The 16,158-nt window shown below is 73.8% G+C and overlaps 1 protein-coding gene and 1 non-coding gene across 4 annotated transcripts; one reads left to right on the top strand and one right to left on the bottom strand.

Annotated features, from left to right (window-relative positions):
* The first annotated feature begins 920 nt into the window (after window positions 1–920).
* Window positions 921–15,934, top strand: ABCA7 (ATP binding cassette subfamily A member 7). 3 transcript variants are annotated; one of them, XM_074927797.1, is made up of 51 exons: window positions 921–974; window positions 2,189–2,289; window positions 2,416–2,509; window positions 2,736–2,877; window positions 2,957–3,078; window positions 3,146–3,267; window positions 3,343–3,537; window positions 3,633–3,722; window positions 3,816–4,038; window positions 4,124–4,263; window positions 4,333–4,449; window positions 4,566–4,745; window positions 4,822–5,030; window positions 5,112–5,288; window positions 5,428–5,650; window positions 5,755–5,976; window positions 6,099–6,303; window positions 6,374–6,490; window positions 6,621–6,789; window positions 6,978–7,109; window positions 7,190–7,329; window positions 7,415–7,552; window positions 7,725–7,930; window positions 8,072–8,132; window positions 8,394–8,596; window positions 8,736–8,784; window positions 9,007–9,069; window positions 9,480–9,497; window positions 9,621–9,775; window positions 9,844–9,968; window positions 10,041–10,139; window positions 10,352–10,547; window positions 10,663–10,757; window positions 10,964–10,996; window positions 11,202–11,307; window positions 11,381–11,455; window positions 11,539–11,708; window positions 11,779–11,956; window positions 12,043–12,158; window positions 12,313–12,457; window positions 12,545–12,668; window positions 12,776–12,905; window positions 13,068–13,188; window positions 13,282–13,344; window positions 13,422–13,528; window positions 13,795–13,936; window positions 14,006–14,140; window positions 14,221–14,324; window positions 14,424–14,516; window positions 14,607–14,844; window positions 14,922–15,934. In XM_074927797.1, the coding sequence occupies exons 2-51, from the start codon at window positions 2,224–2,226 to the stop codon at window positions 15,051–15,053; spliced, it is 6,705 nt and encodes a 2,234-aa protein (XP_074783898.1). In that variant the 5' UTR covers window positions 921–974; window positions 2,189–2,223; the 3' UTR covers window positions 15,054–15,934. The 3 variants fall into 3 exon arrangements, with proteins under 3 accessions (XP_074783898.1, XP_074783896.1, XP_074783897.1); XM_074927795.1 differs by having other exon boundaries at window positions 12,313–12,668; XM_074927796.1 differs by having other exon boundaries at window positions 5,623–5,650; window positions 12,313–12,668.
* On the bottom strand, window positions 15,847–15,953 carry LOC141971154 (U6 spliceosomal RNA). Its single transcript, XR_012635258.1, has one exon. It is a non-coding gene; the product is annotated as a U6 spliceosomal RNA (small nuclear RNA).
* Window positions 15,954–16,158: the final 205 nt, after the last annotated feature.

The raw sequence follows: 16,158 nt of genomic DNA on the forward strand, positions 1-16,158 counted from the left end.
CCAGGAGAGACCCCCCGGTCTGGGGGGAGCCTGGGGGGCTGCGGGGCCCCGGCCCGGGGGATGGGTGCTTGGGTGAGTGTGAGTGAGCGTGGATGAGTGAGTGTGCGTGAGCCGCCAGCACTTGCACTCTCGTGTGATCTCCACAAGCGAAGCTGAAGGGGATTTTTTTGCAGAACTCGCAGGGGCTGAGTCCCCGAGGCGCCGGTGGTGGCCGCGGGCCGGACTGGGCTGGACTGGGCCGGACTGGGCTGGGCTGGGCCGGGCCAGGGCTGACACCGACGGCCGCGTCCTGCACGGCGGGGCGATGCCCAGTGCGGGGCTGGCGATGCCGGTGCCCGGTGCAGCCCCTCGGCCTCCTCTGGGGCTTTAATGCAGATGCTCTCATATTGAAACCCTTTTTTAAGAAAAAAACCCCAAAACCTTTTAAACTCTTTAAAAAGTGCGGGCTCCTTGTGCCAGTGCCCGGGCCCATGCCCGGGGGGGGGGAGCTGCCACAGACCCCGGAGCGCCGTGGCCGTGGGGGCTCCGTGGGACCGAGCTGCTGCGTGCCGCCGGGGGGGAGCTGGGCACCGGCTGTGGGGTTCACGGTCCTGAGCGATGAAAAAAGCTGCGACGTGGCTCAGCCTCCGGGACCCTCCCGGGGCCGTCGCTGCCCCCCAGTGCCCCCCCCGGCGCCCCCCCCCCGGCCGGGCTCCACCGTGGTGGGGGCTCCCACGGTCCCACCGCCCCGGGGGGGTCCTAAGGGGATGGGGGGGGGGGGGGGGCGGCGGCCAGGGCCAGAGCTCGACGGCGGGGTCGGGGGGGAGACGGGGACGGGACCCCCCGCTCCCCGGCGCTGTATTGCCCTTTTAAGAGTCCGCTCCGTGACGTCACGCACGCGGCTCCTTTGTAGAGCGGGGAGGGCGGGGCCTGCGCGCGAGCCTGGCGGAGCCCGCGGGGTCTCTTAAAGGGGCCGCGCCGTGCGCAGGGAGCAGGTAACGGGGGTGCGGGCCGGGGGCTGCTGCGGGCGGGGGGGACCGGGACGGGGCCGCTGCGCCACCGGCTGCTGGTCCCGGCCGGGCCTCGGCTTCGCGGCGTCCCCCGGGGCTGCCCGCGCCTCCCCTCCCCCCCGGGCTGTCCCCGTGTCCCCCCGGGATGTCCCCGTGTCCCCGTCACCCCCCGGGGCCGCCCCGCTCCCGCTGCAGCCACGGGCCGTGTTTGTCCCCCGTGGGGTGAGTGAGCAGATTCCCACGCGCGTCCCCTCGGGGGAGGCGGCGGCTGCTGGGGGGATCGCGGCGGTTTGTGTTTGTTCTGCCCCGAAAAAAGCCGCTGCCCCCCCCCGCCGCTGCCCCCCCTCCCGGCTCCGCGGCCCCGCAGCGTCCCCCGGCTCGGCCGGTGTCACCCCCACCCTGGCAGCCGCCTCCCGGGGCGCCTCGGGGCGGGGGGGGGCGGGGGATGACACAGCTCTCCCCAGACCCCGCGGCCCCGTCGGATAAATCCTCCCCCCGGGCCCCGCTCGTGTCCGGCCGATCAGCCGGATTGTGCCGCCGGGATCCTGATCCCGCCGGCTGGTGCCCGCTGATCCGGCTGGGCCTCGAGCGCGGGCAGAGCGGGGAGCGGGCAGCGGGCAGGGGGCAGCGGGCAGGGGGCAGCAGGGAGCGGGCAGGGGGCAGCTGTCACCTGCCGGCCCTGCCCGAGCCCCCGCTGGAGGTGGCGGAGGTGTGAGGCCGTGGGCAGCGAGGCCACAGGCTGGCAACTGAGTCCACAGCTCTGGCCACCAACACGGGGCAGCGGAGCGGGCAGTGTGGGTGACCCCGAGCTGGCGGTGGCCGGGGGGCACCCCCAGAGCTGGGCTCCCCCGGGGCGCGGCCCTTCGCCGGGCAAGGGACCTGCGAGCTCGGCCGCGCCGCCTCTGCTGCCGGGGCTGGGCACGGAGCGCTTGGCTGCCGGGCCCTGGGGGCTGCCGGCCCCTCCCTGGGCGTCGGGGCAGGTTCCCAGTTTTGCTGCCGCTGGTTTAGGGGGGGGTCGAGGCCCGGGGGCTCGGCCCCGGGAAGGAGCTTTGGCCGCTGCTGCAGCGCGGGGCCCGCTCCGGCCACCCCGAGCTCCGCCACGTGCCGGCGCTTTGCCCGCTGGGGGGGGGGGGCAGAGGCAAGCGAGGGCCCCGGCCGGTGCCCCCCGCTCGGGGCTGACCCCCCGACTCTCCCCGCAGCCGGACCCAGCGGGCGCAGGACGCGCCCCCCCGCCATGGCCGTGGGCACCCAGCTGGGGCTGCTGCTCTGGAAGAACTTCACCTACCGCCGGCGGCAGCGGGTGAGCGGGCGGCCGGGGGGGGTGGGGGGTGCCCGGCGCCGCTGGGTGCTGGCACAGGGGCCGGCAGGGCCCTGGGGGCCGGCGGGGACAGGGCCCCCCCCCCCCCAAACCGTGGGCGTCCCCCAGATCCAGCTGATCATCGAGCTCCTGTGGCCCCTCTTCCTCTTCCTCATCTTGATCTCGGTGCGACGATCCCACCCGCCCTTCCAGCAGCACGAGTGTGAGTGTCCCCCCCCCGCCCCCGCCGGGACACCCTCTGGGTTGGCGCAGACCCCCCTGTGCCCGCCGGGACCCCCCCTCCCCGCCCTGTGGGGGTGGCACTGGGGGTGACAAGCGCGGGAGCTGGCCACGAGCTGGGGGCTCGCTGGTGTCTCCCCGCTCGGGTGTGTGCGTGGCCCCGGGGGTCCCGCGTGGCCCCCCCGGACCCGTCTCCCCCTCTCCCGCAGGTCACTTCCCCAACAAGGCGCTGCCCTCGGCCGGGACCCTGCCCTGGCTCCGCGGCATCGTCTGCAACACGCACAACCCCTGCTTCGGCCGCCCGACGGCCGGAGAGGCCCCGGCCCTGGTGGGCAACTTCGACGGCTCCATGTGAGCGGGGGGGGGGCCGGGGGCCGCGGGGCAGCGCGGGGCCGGGCCGGGGTCTCACCGCCCCCCCGCGCCCCCGCAGCCTCTCCCGCCTGCTCGCCGACGGCCGGCGGATCCTGCTCCGCGCCGACGGGCAGCGGCTCCTGCGCGGCTTCGCCCGGCTCCTGCCCGCCCTGCGCCGGCTCGGCGGGGCCCAGCGGGGGGGTGAGCAGCGGGGACGGGGAGGGGGCGCGGGGCAGCGGGACCCCCCGGCTGAGCGCTGTCCCCCCAGCCCTGCGGCTGAGGGATTACCTGCGGGCGGACGAGACCTTCTCGCGGTTCCTGCGGACCAACGCGTCTCTGCCGCCGGCGCTGGTGGAGGAGCTGATGGGGGCTCGGCTCAGCCCCCCCCTCGTGAGTGTCGGCGCAGCGCCCGCTCCGGCCGCCCGCGGGCCGGGGGCTGCGCCGTGACCCGGCCTCTCCCGCCAGCTCGCCCTGGCCGCCGCCCGCCTGCCGCTGAGGGCCGTGGTCTGCGACGCCTCGGAGCTGGGGGGGTTCCTGGGGGGGGGCGACGCCGCCTCGGCCCAGCGCCTGCGGCGGGGGCTCTGCGCCCTGCCCGGCCCCCAGCTCCGCGCCGTGGAGGGCTCCTTCCTCTCCCAGCTCGACCTCCCCCGGCTGCTGGCGGTGAGCCCGGCGGGGCGCTGGAGAGCGCCGGGGCAGGGACCCCCAAACCCCCCCGCAGGGGCTGTGACCCCCTCCCTGTGCCCCCCCCCGTGTAGGAACAGCTCGGCCCGGAGGCGGGCGGCGTCGCCGGCACCGCGGAGGCTTTGGGCACCTTCCTGCGGGACGCAGCGTCCCTGATGGAGGAGGTAGCCCCCGCTCCCCTGCCCCCCAACGAGTGCCCCCCCCTCACCCCGCCCCGCTCCCGGGGTCCCCCGCAGCCCCGCTCTGCTCCCCCCCAGGTCTCCTCCATGAGCAGCCTCGCCGAGCTGCGGCGGGAGCTCGGGGCGCTGGCGGCCCCCAACGCCTTCGCGGCTCTGTCGCGCGTCGCCTGCGGGCACCCCGAGGGGGGGGGGCTGCGGGTCCCCTCCCTCAACTGGTACGAGGACAACGACAACGTCAAAGCCTTCCTGGACCGAAACAACAGCTCGGGGCAGAGACCCGCGGCCACCGGCAGCGCCAGCAGTGAGCGGCCGGGCTGGGGGGGCTGCCCGGGGGGGGCCTGAGGAGGGGGGGCCCGTGGCGAGGGCTCGGCTCTGCCCCCCTCCAGGTCCCTTCTGCCGGGAGCTGGTCCGGAGCCTGGAGTCCAGCCCCCCCTCGCAGATCTTCTGGCGGAGCATCCAGCCCCTGGTCACCGGGAAGATCCTCTACACGCCGCCCGGCCCCGGCCCCGACAGCGTCATGGCCGAGGTGAGCGGGGGGCTGCGGGGGGCTGGGGGGGTCTCACCCCGGCCCTGCCTCACCCCTCACCCCGCCCAGGTGAATCGGACCTTCCGGGAGCTGGCGGTGCTGGGGGAGGTGGGGGCTGCCTGGCGGGAGCTGGGACCCCGCATCTACGCCTTCCTCAACGGCAGCCTGGAGATGCAGGTCCTGCGGGTGCGTGAGCCCCAGCGCCCCCTCCCACGGGGGTGCGGGGGGGGGTGCGGGGGGGCGCTGCCCGCGCCGGGAGCGGGGTGCTCTGCATCGCCCCGCCGTTCCCCGGTGCTTTGCAGGACGTGCTGCTGGCCCCGGGCACGGCCCAGCTCCTCGACGGGTTCCTCAACGGAACCTCCTGGAAGGTGCCGGCGTTGGCCGCGTTCCTGGGGGGGCCGGCGGCGGGGCCGGGGCTCACCTGGCACCGGGCGTACGCCGATGCCGACGCGGTGCTGAGCGCGCTGTCGCAGTTCATGGAGGTGGGTGTCACCCCAGCGCCCCCCGGGCGGGCTGGCCCCGCTGAGCCCCGCTGAGCCCTGCCTGCCCTGCCTGCAGTGTGTCTGCCTGGACAAGATCGAGGCAGTGGCCACCGAGGAGCAGCTGGTGGCCCGGGCCCTGGAGCTGCTGGAGGAGCAGCAGTTCTGGGCAGCTGTGGTCTTCCAGCCCCCCACCAACGCCACGGCCCCGGCGCTGCCCCCCCACGTCCGCTACAAGATCCGCATGGACATCGACGACGTCACCAGGACCAACAAGATCAAGGACAGGTCGGGGGACGCCGGTCCCTTCAGTGTCCCCGAGCAGCCCGCGGCGGGGTGCCCCCTCCCAGCGCCGTGCTCTGCCCGCAGGTTTTGGGACCCCGGCCCCGCCGCCGACCCCTTCAGCGACCTGCGCTACGTCTGGGGGGGGTTCGTCTACGTGCAGGACCTGGTGGAGCAGGCGGTGGTGCGGGTGCAGACCGGGGCCGCCCCGCGGACGGGGCTCTACGTCCAGCAAATGCCCTACCCCTGCTACGTGGACGACGTGTGAGTGGGGGGGCAGCCCCGGCCCCCCGGGACCCTGGAGTGACCCGCTGGCGGGGGGCCCGGGCTGAGCCCCCTGCACCCCGGGGAGCGGCCCGGGGCTGTCGGGCTGGGGGTGGAAGGGCCGGTGCGTCCCCCCCAGGTTCCTGCGCGTCCTGAACCGGTCGCTGCCCCTTTTCCTGACGCTGGCCTGGATCTACTCGGTGGCCATGATCATCAAGGGGGTGGTGCACGAGAAGGAGACGCGTCTCAAGGAGACCATGAAGACCATGGGGCTGAGCAGCGGGATCCTCTGGCTCAGCTGGTTCCTCAGCAGCTTCATCCCCTTCCTCCTCAGCTCTGCCCTCCTCGTCCTCATCCTCAAGGCAGGCTGCAGGGCACGGGGGACGGCGCGGGGGCCGCGGGGAGCGTCGGGGCTGCGAGCCGGCACGGGGGGAGCTCCGCAGGCTCCAACCTGCTCCATCCGCAGCTGGGAAACATCCTGCCCTACAGCGACCCAGGCGTCGTCTTCCTCTTCCTCGGCACCTTCTCGGTGGCCACCGTCAGCCAGTGCTTCCTCATCAGCACCTTCTTCCCCCGCGCCAACCTGGCCTCGGCTTGCGGCGGCATCATCTACTTCTCGCTGTACCTGCCCTACGTGCTGTGCGTCGCCTGGCGCGACCACGTCACCTTCCCGCTCCGCGTCCTCGTGGTGAGCGCCCGCGGCTGCCCCTCCCGGTGCCCCTCGGGCCCCCGGCCTGGGGGGTTTTGGGGCTGAACCTCCCCTCCCCGGGTTGGTCTTTCTGCCCACGCCGCTGGTCTTGCCGCCGCCAGAGCCTGCTGTCGCCGGTGGCCTTCGGCTTCGGCTGCGAGTATTTCTGCCTCTACGAGGAGCAGGGGGTGGGCATCCAGTGGCACAACCTGGGGGCCAGCCCCATCCCGGGAGACCCCTACAACTTCGCCGCGGCCATGGGGCTGCTGCTGCTGGACGCCGGCCTCTACGGCCTGGCCACCTGGTACGTCGAGGGCGTCTTCCCAGGTGAGTGCGGCCCCCCCAGCCCCCGGCAGCCCCCCCGGCCCCGGCCCCGCTCATCCCCCATCTGCGGCAGGTCGGTACGGGATCCCCAAGCCCTGGAATTTCCCCTTCCTGAAGAGCTACTGGATTGGAGAGCTGTCCTCGGCCAGGCACCCCCCGTACCCCACCGGCCCCCCCGATGCGCCCCAAGGTGAGCCCCCTGCCCACCCCGGAGCCCCGTGGCTGAAGGGCAGCAGCCATGGAGCTGGGCTTGAGCCGTGGCGGGGGTCCTGCCCCGTGGGGGGGTCCCGCCCGGGGTGTGACCCTCCGGTGGCTCCCAGCGCTGGTGGAGGAGCCGCCTGCCCAGCTCCAGCCCGGCGTTTCCATCCGCAACCTGGTGAAGATTTACCACAACGGCCACGTGGCCGTCAACGGGCTGAGCCTGGACTTCTACGAGGGGCAGATCACCTCCTTCCTGGGCCACAACGGGGCTGGCAAGACCACCACCATGTGAGCCGGAGGGCTGGGGGCTGCCCGGGGGGGCTGCGTGGCCGCGGCCGGGGGCAGGAGCTGAGCCTGGCGCTCTCCCCGCCCGGGGAGCGGGCTCTGAGCACCCCACGTAGGACAGGGCACCCCCGCCCCGCGCCCCACTGGCCCCGCGCTCCGTGACCCCTTTTCCCCGCCGGTTCCCCATCCAGGTCCATCCTGACCGGCCTCCTGCCCCCCACCTCCGGCACCGCCTATGTCCTGGGCCGGGACATCCGCTGCGACATCGACACCATCCGCAAGGCCATGGGGACATGTCCCCAGCACAACGTGCTCTTCGACATGTAGGCAGGGGCAGGGCAGGCGGGGGGGCAGCGCGGGGCTGGCGCGGGCAGGGCTGACCCCTCACCCCGGCCCGCCCCAGCCTGACGGTGGAGGAGCACGTCTGGTTCTACGGGCGGCTGAAGGGGCTGTCGGAGCAGCGGGTGAAGGAGGAGATGGAGCAGCTGCTCCAGGACACGGGGCTGCCCCACAAGCGCCGGGAGCAGACCAGGAACCTCTCGGGTGCGTCTGGGGGGCAGGACCGGGCACTCGAGCTGGGGGCCCGCAGCCCCGGGGCCCCCCCGACGCCGTCCCTGCTGGCCCGCAGGCGGGATGCAGCGGAAGCTCTCGGTGGCCATCGCCTTCGTGGGTGGCTCCCGGGTGGTCGTCCTGGACGAGCCCACGGCCGGAGTCGACCCCCACTCCCGCCGCAGCATCTGGGAGCTGCTACTCAAGTACCGCAAAGGTCAGGGCTGGGGGGGACGGGGGGGACACCCCTCTTCCCTGCGCTGTGTGTCTGAGCCCCCCCCCCCGCTGTGGGGGCCTGTGGGGCGAGCAGGGAGACGCGCTGGTGGGGAGATGCCCACAAAGGGGGGTGCGGTGAGGGGGCCGGGGTCCAGCCCGCTGCCCGCCCCCAGGCCGCACCATCATCCTGTCCACCCACTACATGGACGAGGCGGAGCTGCTGGGGGACCGCACGGCCATCATCGCGGGGGGGCGGCTCCGCTGCTGCGGGTCCCCCCTCTTCCTCAAGGCCAGGCTGGGCACCGGCTACCACCTCACCCTGGTGAAGCGGGAGCGGGGCGGGACGGGCGGCAGCTCCAGCCCCGACCCCCCCGGAGAGGTGGGTTCCTGCGCCCCACCGAGCATCGGCCGCAAGCGTGCCCGGTGCCTCCACCCCGCGCCCTGGGGGGACACCGAGCCCCGGGGCTGGGGGCCGGATCCTGCCGCAGGGTGCCGGGCTCCAGCCCCCCCTTTCCCGCAGGACGGCAGCGACTCGGGGAGCGGCAGCGCCGCGGGCCGGGGCGGCGAGGGCAGCGCTGTGGGTGAGGGTCCCGTCCCTGCGCCCGCGGCGCAGCGTCACCCCGGGGTGCTCCCGGGGCCCGTGGGCGCGTTCAGCCCCACACCCTGCCCTGCCGCCGGCTCTTGGCCCCCCTGTGCTGGTGCGGCAGAAGGGGGTCCCTGCCCCCCCCACCCCCCCCCAAACCTCCTGGGGACCCTCAGGCTGGGCTGCGGGGCTCGGGCCCCCTTTGGCCAGCTCCTGCGCCGGCTCTGGCCCAGGTTTCCAGCCCGCCCCGTCCCCCCAGATGTGGCCCAGCTCTCGGCGCTGATCCAGAAGCTGGTGCCCGGCTCCCGGCTGGTGGAGGACGTCGGGCACGAGGTGCTCTTCGTCCTGCCCTACGGCGGGGCCAAGGACGGCGCCTTCGCGCAGCTGTTCCGCGAGCTGGACGCCCGCCTGGGGGAACTGGGCCTCTCCAGCTACGGCATCTCCGACACCACCCTGGAAGAGGTACCCGGGGAGCTGTGGCGGGGGCTGCCTGCGGTGCCGGGGGGCCCCCCCTTTCCCTGGAGCTCTGCCAGGAGGATTCGCCTCGCCGGGGGGTGGGTGCTGGTGGCCGTGTTTAACGCCGGCGCCCTCCCGCCCTCAGATCTTCCTGAAGGTGACCCAGGACACGGGGGTGGACGCGGCCGTGGCAGGTGACGCGCCCGGCGCTGGCTGGAGCTGAGCGTCGGGGGGCTGGGGTGCAGGGGGGGGCGCTGGGGGGAGACACACAGAGGAGTGTGGGTGTCCCCAACGCCCCGTGTGGCCCTTGACCTTCCCGGGGCTGGGGTCCCCCCTGGGAGCACCCGTGGGTGCAGGGGGGTATCCCAGGCTGTGGTCTCCGTCCCACCCTGGTGCTTTCACCCCCCTTTTGTCAGGCGCCGGGAGAGGAGCAGCCGCCAGCGAGGGGGGGGACGCGGGAGCAGCACACGAGGAGCTGGGTAAGAAGGGGGGGAGCTGAGACCTGGGACCCCCGCGCTGCGCAGCCCCTGCCGCTGGGTTCCTCTGCCTTCACCCCGGGGCTGGGGCCGTGGCACGTGTCCCCCCCCCAGACACGCATCCCCTCTTCACGCTCCTGCCTGGTCTCGAGGTGCCCCCCGGGCCGTCGGGCAGGGACGGTGGCGGGTTTGGGGGGGCCCCTGGCTCTGTGCAGGGACCCGGCTGGGACAGGAAATCCCAGGGGACATTTCCAGGCCCCTTCTCCTGGGGGCAGAGCTGGTGAGGGGGCCGCTGCGGGAGCTGGGGGGGCTGCGGTAAGTTGGGGAGGGAGCTGTGCCCTGGGCCGGTGCTCGCCCCGGTCGGGCAGGCGCCGGCGTGGCTGTAACCCCCCTTTGCTCTCCCTTACGCTGAGCCCGAGGAGCCCGGCGAGGTAGGAGCAGGGGGGCCGGGGGGCTCCCGTTGCGTCCCTGCATGCAGCACCCCGTCCCCGGTGGGATGGGGTGGGGGGGCCCCCTGCCAGCTCAGGGGCCCAGACCCATCCCTGCCCTTGCAGCGGAGGAGCCCCGGGAGACAGACCGGCTGCGGGGGGGGCCCGGGCAGGCCTGCGGCAGGGTGAGGGGGTGGGCGCTCACCCGCCAGCAGCTCCGCGCCCTCCTCCTCAAGAGGATGCTCCACGCTCGACGCAGCACCCGCGGCTTCTTCGCGCAGGTACGGGGGGGGCGGAGGGTGGGGAGCGGACGGGGCAGGAGGGTGCCCTGACCCCCGGCCCCCCCCAGATCGTCCTGCCCGCCGTCTTCGTCTGCATCGCGCTGCTCTTCAGCCTGGTGGTGCCGCCCTTCGGGCAGTACCCGCCGCTGCGGCTCCAGCCCTGGATGTACGGGCAGCAGTTCACCTTCTTCAGGTGTGTCCCCCGTGTCCCCGCGGCCCCCCCGTCCCCCCCCCGCCACCCGCTGACTCCCGCGTCTCCCGGCAGCAACGACGCCCCGGGGGACCCCGACACGGCTCGGCTGCTGGGCGCGCTCCTGGCCGAGCCGGGCTTCGGCACCGAGTGCATGAAGGACGCTGGGGAGGCGTGAGTGCCCGCGCCCCGCGGGGCCGGGGGGGCCGGGGGGGCTGCTGGGGCTTGGCCCCCGCCTCGGTGCTCACCTCTCCCCCGGGAGCACCCCCCCGGCCGGCGCGATGCCGCGGGACCCCCCCAGCCCTCCCCGCGGCGGGGGGGCAGCTCCCGGCGCCTCTGGCTCACGCCGGGCTGTAACGGGGGTCTCTCTCCCCCCGCGGTGCCAGGACGGGGCCGTGCCCACCGGCTTCCCACCCCGATGGCTTCCGGGCGCCCCCGGTGCCCCCGGCCGTGCTGGAAGCGCTGCGGCGCGGGAACTGGACGCGGGCCGAGCCGTCCCCCCCCTGCCAGTGCAGCGGGCCGGGGGCTCGCAGGATGCTGCCTGAGTGCCCCGAGGGGGCCGGGGGGCTCCCGCCGCCCCAGGTAACCCCCGGCCTGCAGCGGGCCCGGCCCCGGGGACCAGCGCTGCTGGGTGCGGGAGGGGCCGATGCTCGGGGGGGTCCGTGTGTCCGTCCAGCACGTCTGTCCGTCCCCCCAGGTGCGAAGGGGCACGGGCGACGTCCTGCAGAACCTGACGGGCAGGAACATCTCCGACTACCTGGTGAAGACCTACCCCCAGATCATCCGCCGGGAGTGAGTGCTGGGGCTGGGGACCGCCCGGGGACACGTGGGGACATCGCGGGGACACCCCGGGGTGGCCGCGGGGACCAAACCCAGCCAGGGCTGGGAGCAGCGCGGGCACCGCAGGGCGAGGGGGAACTGCTGGGGGACCCGTGGCGCTGCCGGAACGTCCCCGCGGGGGTATTTCTCTCCCCCCCCCCCCCCCCAATTTCTTTCAGGCTGAGGAACAAGAAGTGGGTGAACGAGCAGAGGTGAGCCCGGGGAGGGGCCGGGGTCCCGCACGGTCGGGCCGGGGGGCAGGAGCTGCCCCGGGGCGCTGGGCAGAGCCCACGTCGGGGCGGCCTCAGCCCTGGCTGCGGCCCCTCACCGCGGCGTCGGGGCGGGCGGGGGGTGGGTCGGGCAGGGGCGGCCGAGGGGAGCGGCGGCAGCTTTGGGGGCGCCCGTCTGTCCCCGCAGGTACGGCGGCTTCTCGCTGGGTGCCGGCGGCTCCCAGGCTCTGCCGTCGGCGGCGGAGGTGGACGAGGCGGTGCTGGAGCTCCGGGCGCTGCTCAACGTCACCTCGGTACGGCCCCCCCGGCCCCCGCCCCGGCTGCGCGGCGCCGGGAGGGCTCCTGACCCCGCGTTCCCTCGCCCAGGGCAGCCCCTCGGACCGGCTCCTGGGCAACCTCAGCCGCTTCATCGAGGGCTTGGACGCGCGCAGGAACATCAAGGTGCGTCCGTGGGGAGGGGGGTGCCGCGGGCGCTGCCGGGGCGGGCGGGGGGCTCTGAGCCACGGGGCTCCCCTGGGCTGCAGGTCTGGTTCAACAACAAGGGCTGGCACGCCATGGTCGCCTTCGTCAACGTGGCCAACAACGGGCTGCTGCGCGCCCGGCTGCCCGCCGGGACCGACCCCGCGCTCTACGGCATCACGGCCACCAACCACCCCCTCAACCTCACCAAGGAGCAGCTCTCGGAGGCCGCCCTGTGAGTGCCGGGGGCCGCGGGGGCCGCGGGGCCCGGCCCCCCCCCGGGCTGACCCTCCCTTCCGCGGCAGGATGGCCACCTCGGTGGACGTGCTGGTCTCCATCTGCGTCATCTTCGCCATGTCCTTCGTCCCGGCCAGCTTCGTGCTCTTCCTCATCGAGGAGCGGGTCAGCAAGGCCAAGCACCTGCAGTTCGTCAGCGGGATGAAGCCCGTTACCTACTGGCTGGGCAACTTCGCCTGGGACATGGTGGGACGGGGACGGGGATGGGCTACAGCTCCTGGGGGGCTGGGTCCCCCTCGTGACCCCCCTCCCCGGCTTCTCCGCGCCCACAGTGCAACTACGTGGTCCCTGCGCTGCTGGTCGTCCTCATCTTCCTCTGCTTCCAGCAGAAGTCCTACGTGTCCTCCGCCAACCTGCCCGCCCTGGTGCTGCTGCTGCTGCTCTACGGGTGAAGGGCCGGTGGAGCCCCCCGGGGCTCAGCCCTCCCCCCCCGGTGAAGCGGAGGGGGTGATGGTGACGGGGGGCGGGTGCCGGCTCGCCCTGCCGTGCCCCCCGCGATGGGGGGAGCGCCTCGGCCAGCCCCCGCCTCTCTGCCCCTCCAGGTGGTCCATCACCCCCCTGATGTACCCGGCCTCCTTCCTCTTCAGCATCCCCAGCACCGCCTACGTGGCCCTGACGTGCATCAACCTCTTCATCGGCATCAACGGCAGCGTGGCCACCTTCGTGCTGGAGCTCTTCGTAGACCAGGTGCGCCCCCGGGCTGCCCTGACCCCCCCCCCAGTCCCCGTGGGGCCGGTGCCAGCCCCCCCACCCCTCTCCTCGCTGCCCCGGCAGAACCTCAACGACATCAACCGCGTCTTGAAGAAAGTTTTCCTCATCTTCCCCCACTTCTGCCTGGGCCGGGGCCTCATCGACATGGTGAAGAACCAGGCAATGGCCGATGCCTTCGAGAGGTTCGGTGAGTCCGGGGGAATCAGGGCTGCTCCCCCTCCCCAAAGCCTGGCCAGCGTAGGGGCCCTCCCTGGTGTCCCCCCCTGTTCCTACAGCCCCTCTCACCGCTCACAGGGGACAGGCGCTTCGTGTCCCCCCTCTCCTGGGATCTGGCAGGGAAGAACATGTTCGCCATGGCCATTGAGGGCGTCATCTTCTTCCTCTTCACCCTCCTGCTGCAGTACCGCTTCTTCCTGCGGCTCGGGTGAGGATCAGCCCTGGGGGGGCCGGGGGGGGCTGTGGGGCGGCTGTGGGAGTCTGTGGGGGGCTGTAGGGGGTGTGGGGGGCTGTCGGGGGGCTGTGGGGAAGCTGTGGGGCAGCTCTTGGGGGGGCAGCCCTGAAGTGCTCCTGCTGCTGTTGCCTCCAGGCCACGGGCTCTGCAGCTGCCCTCGCTGGGGGAGGAGGACCAGGACGTGGCCCTGGAGCGGGCGAGGGTGGGCAGCAGCCCCCCCCACAGCCACCTCCTGCTGCTGAAGGACCTGACCAAGGTGGGTGCCGTGGGCCGGCCCCTGCCCCAGCCCGTGGTCCCGCTGGCGGGTGATGGGTGGGAGCACCCAGCGCCGCCCCGGCTCTGCCCGCAGGTGTACCCGCGCAGGAGGACCCCGGCCGTGGACCGGCTCTGCGTGGCCATCCCCCCCGGGGAGGTGAGCGCCGGACAGACGGACAGACGGCTCCGCGGGCAGGGACGGGGCTGCCGGTAACCCCGGTCTGCGCCCCGCAGTGCTTCGGCCTCCTGGGGGTGAACGGTGCGGGGAAGACCTCCACCTTCCGGATGCTGACGGGGGACACGGAGGTGACGCTGGGGGAGGCCTGGCTGAAGGGGCACAGGTGGGCGAGACGGAGGGACCCCGCGGCCGACCCGCTGCTCCCCCTCTCCGTGTCCCCGCAGCTCACGTGCCATCATCCCTGTCCCCACCCTGGGCTCCTCCCTGCCTTCATCCCTGCACTCAGCTTCATCCTCATCCTCATCCCTGGAGCGCCCTTGTCCCTATTCCTCTGCTGCGATCAGCCTTGTCCCTGGAGCTTGTCCCCATTGTGGGCTCAGCCGTGTCCCTGTCCCCATCGCGTGCTCAGCCATGTCCCCGTCCCCGCAGCGTGCTCACCGACCTCCAGTCCGTCCACCAGCACATGGGTTACTGTCCCCAGTTCGACGCCATCACGGACCTGCTGACGGGGCGGGAGCACCTGGAGTTTTACAGCCGCCTGCGCGGGGTCCCGGAGGAGGAGACCCCCAGGGTAGGGCCCGCGCCCCGACCCCCCCAGCCCAGGGGACCCCCGTCCTCATCCCTTCCACGTCTCTCGCAGGTGGCCCAGTGGGGCATTGCCAGGCTGGGGCTGGGGCCTCACGCGGACCGGCCGGCGGGCAAGTACAGCGGGGGCAACAAGCGCAAGCTCTCCACGGCCATAGCCCTCCTCGGCTCCCCGCCCGTCGTCTTCCTGGTGAGGGGGGGCGGCGGGGGGGGTCCCACGGCAGCCCCCAGGCCCTGCCCGGGCTGACGCCACCACGGGGGCCGCTGCAGGATGAGCCCACGACAGGGATGGACCCGCGGGCGCGGCGGTTCCTGTGGGACTGTATCCTCAGCGTCATCCGCGAGGGCAGGTCCGTGGTGCTCACGTCCCACAGGTGAGTCCCCCGTGTCCCCCCCCCCGGGCTCTGTGGCACCCCCCGAGGGGAGCACCCCTACGGAACCCGCCGACGGGCCCCCGCTCCGTGCCCCCGCAGCATGGAGGAGTGCGAGGCGCTCTGCACCCGCCTGGCCATCATGGTCAACGGCCGGTTCCGCTGCCTGGGCAGCGCCCAGCACCTCAAGAGCAGGTAACGGGGCTGGGGCGGGCGGGGGGGCGGCTCTGGCAGCGCGGGGGACCCCCGCGGTCCCTGCAGCGCTGCCCCCCCTCTCCCACGCAGGTTTGGGGACGGCTACACCGTGGTGGTGCGGGTGGGGGGCCGCGGGCCTGCGCCGCTGCAGAGCCTGCTGCAGCGCCGGTTCCCCGGCATCGTCCCGACGGGGCGACACGGGGGGCTGCTGCAGTACCAGCTGCCCCCCCGCGCCGGCTCCCTGGCCAGCGTCTTCAGCGTCCTGGCAGCCCACCGCGGGCCCTGCCACATCGAGGACTACTCCGTGTCCCAGACCACCCTCGACCAGGTGACGGCGGGGCGCGAGGGCGTGAGGGCGGGGGTCCTGCCGGCGCTGCCCCTCACCACCCCCCCCCCCCCCCGCAGGTCTTCGTGCGTTTTGCCGGCGAACAGAGCGACGGGCACCCGCGGCAGGATGAAACCCCGGCGCCCCCCAGCCCCGCGGCGGGGCTGACGCGGTTCCTGGAGGACGACAGCACCCAGGAGAGCGTTGTCTGAGCGGGGGCACGGCGCCCCACGGACCCCCCCGCCCGTCACCGCAGCACGGCCCAGGGTCCGGGGGCTTCTGGCCACCCCGGACCCCCAGAGCTGCAGATGGGGGGGGCCGCATCCTGCCCCCCAGCACGGGGCCACCATCCCCGTGAGCCGGTTCGGGTGCTGGGGAGGGTGAGAGCATCAGGGCAGGGCCCCAGTACCCCTCGGGGGGGCTGCGCTGGGTGTGGGGGGGCTGCCCCGGGCCCCCCGACTGCTCGCTGCTGGCACGGGGCGATGAAATAAAACCCCGTGGGGCGGCGGGGGCCGGTCGCGCTCCCAGTGCGGGGGGACGCGGGGCGGGGGCAGCACGGGGGGGGCACAGAGCAGCCAGGCGGCCCCCTGCCACCCCGCAGCCCCTCCCCGCGGCTCCCCGAGTGGATGAAGGTCAGACGGGGTCTTCCTCGCCCTGGGGGTTGCTGGGGGGACCCTGCCCGCCGCCCTCCCTGGGGGTCCCTCCTCGCCACCTTCTCCCCCTCTAGGGTGCCCCAGCGCGGGGCGGGGGCTCGGCCCCCCTCCGGGGTCCCCCTGGGCCCGCGGCTGTGAAGGTTTCGGGGGTCCCAGCTCCTCCCGCACCCCGAGCCCCCTCTGCCAGGGTGCGGGGTGCCGCAGCCCTTCCCACCGGGCTGCCCGCGGGTGGGGGGCGCCGGCGCCCCGCGCACCCCCCGGGCGGTGTCCCGGGTGTCCCCGGCGCGGGGCGGGGGCTCAAAAGGGTCCGCGGGGTGGGGGGTTGCGATGGCCTAGTAAAAAAAAAAATAAAAAAAATATGGAACGCTTCACGAATTTGCGTGTCATCCTTGCGCAGGGGCCATGCTAATCTTCTCTGTATCGTTCCAATTTTAGTATATGTGCTGCCGAAGCGAGCACGAATCACTCTCTGCCCGCGGCGGTATTTGAACCTCTATTCTTGTATAATTTTCGAGTTATGGTGATAATTTTGTTTCGGATTTCTGCGTCTCTTCTCACAGAGACACACCGTCGAGAGATTTTTTCGTCGTTTCGCTATTTTAAATCCTCCTTTTTGTCAAAAATCTCGGCGTTTCCAGGAGAAGATCCCGCACGGAGCGGCCGC

This window comes from Athene noctua, chromosome 27 (genome assembly GCF_965140245.1).
Source record: "Athene noctua chromosome 27, bAthNoc1.hap1.1, whole genome shotgun sequence".
Lineage (NCBI taxonomy): Eukaryota > Metazoa > Chordata > Aves > Strigiformes > Strigidae > Athene > Athene noctua.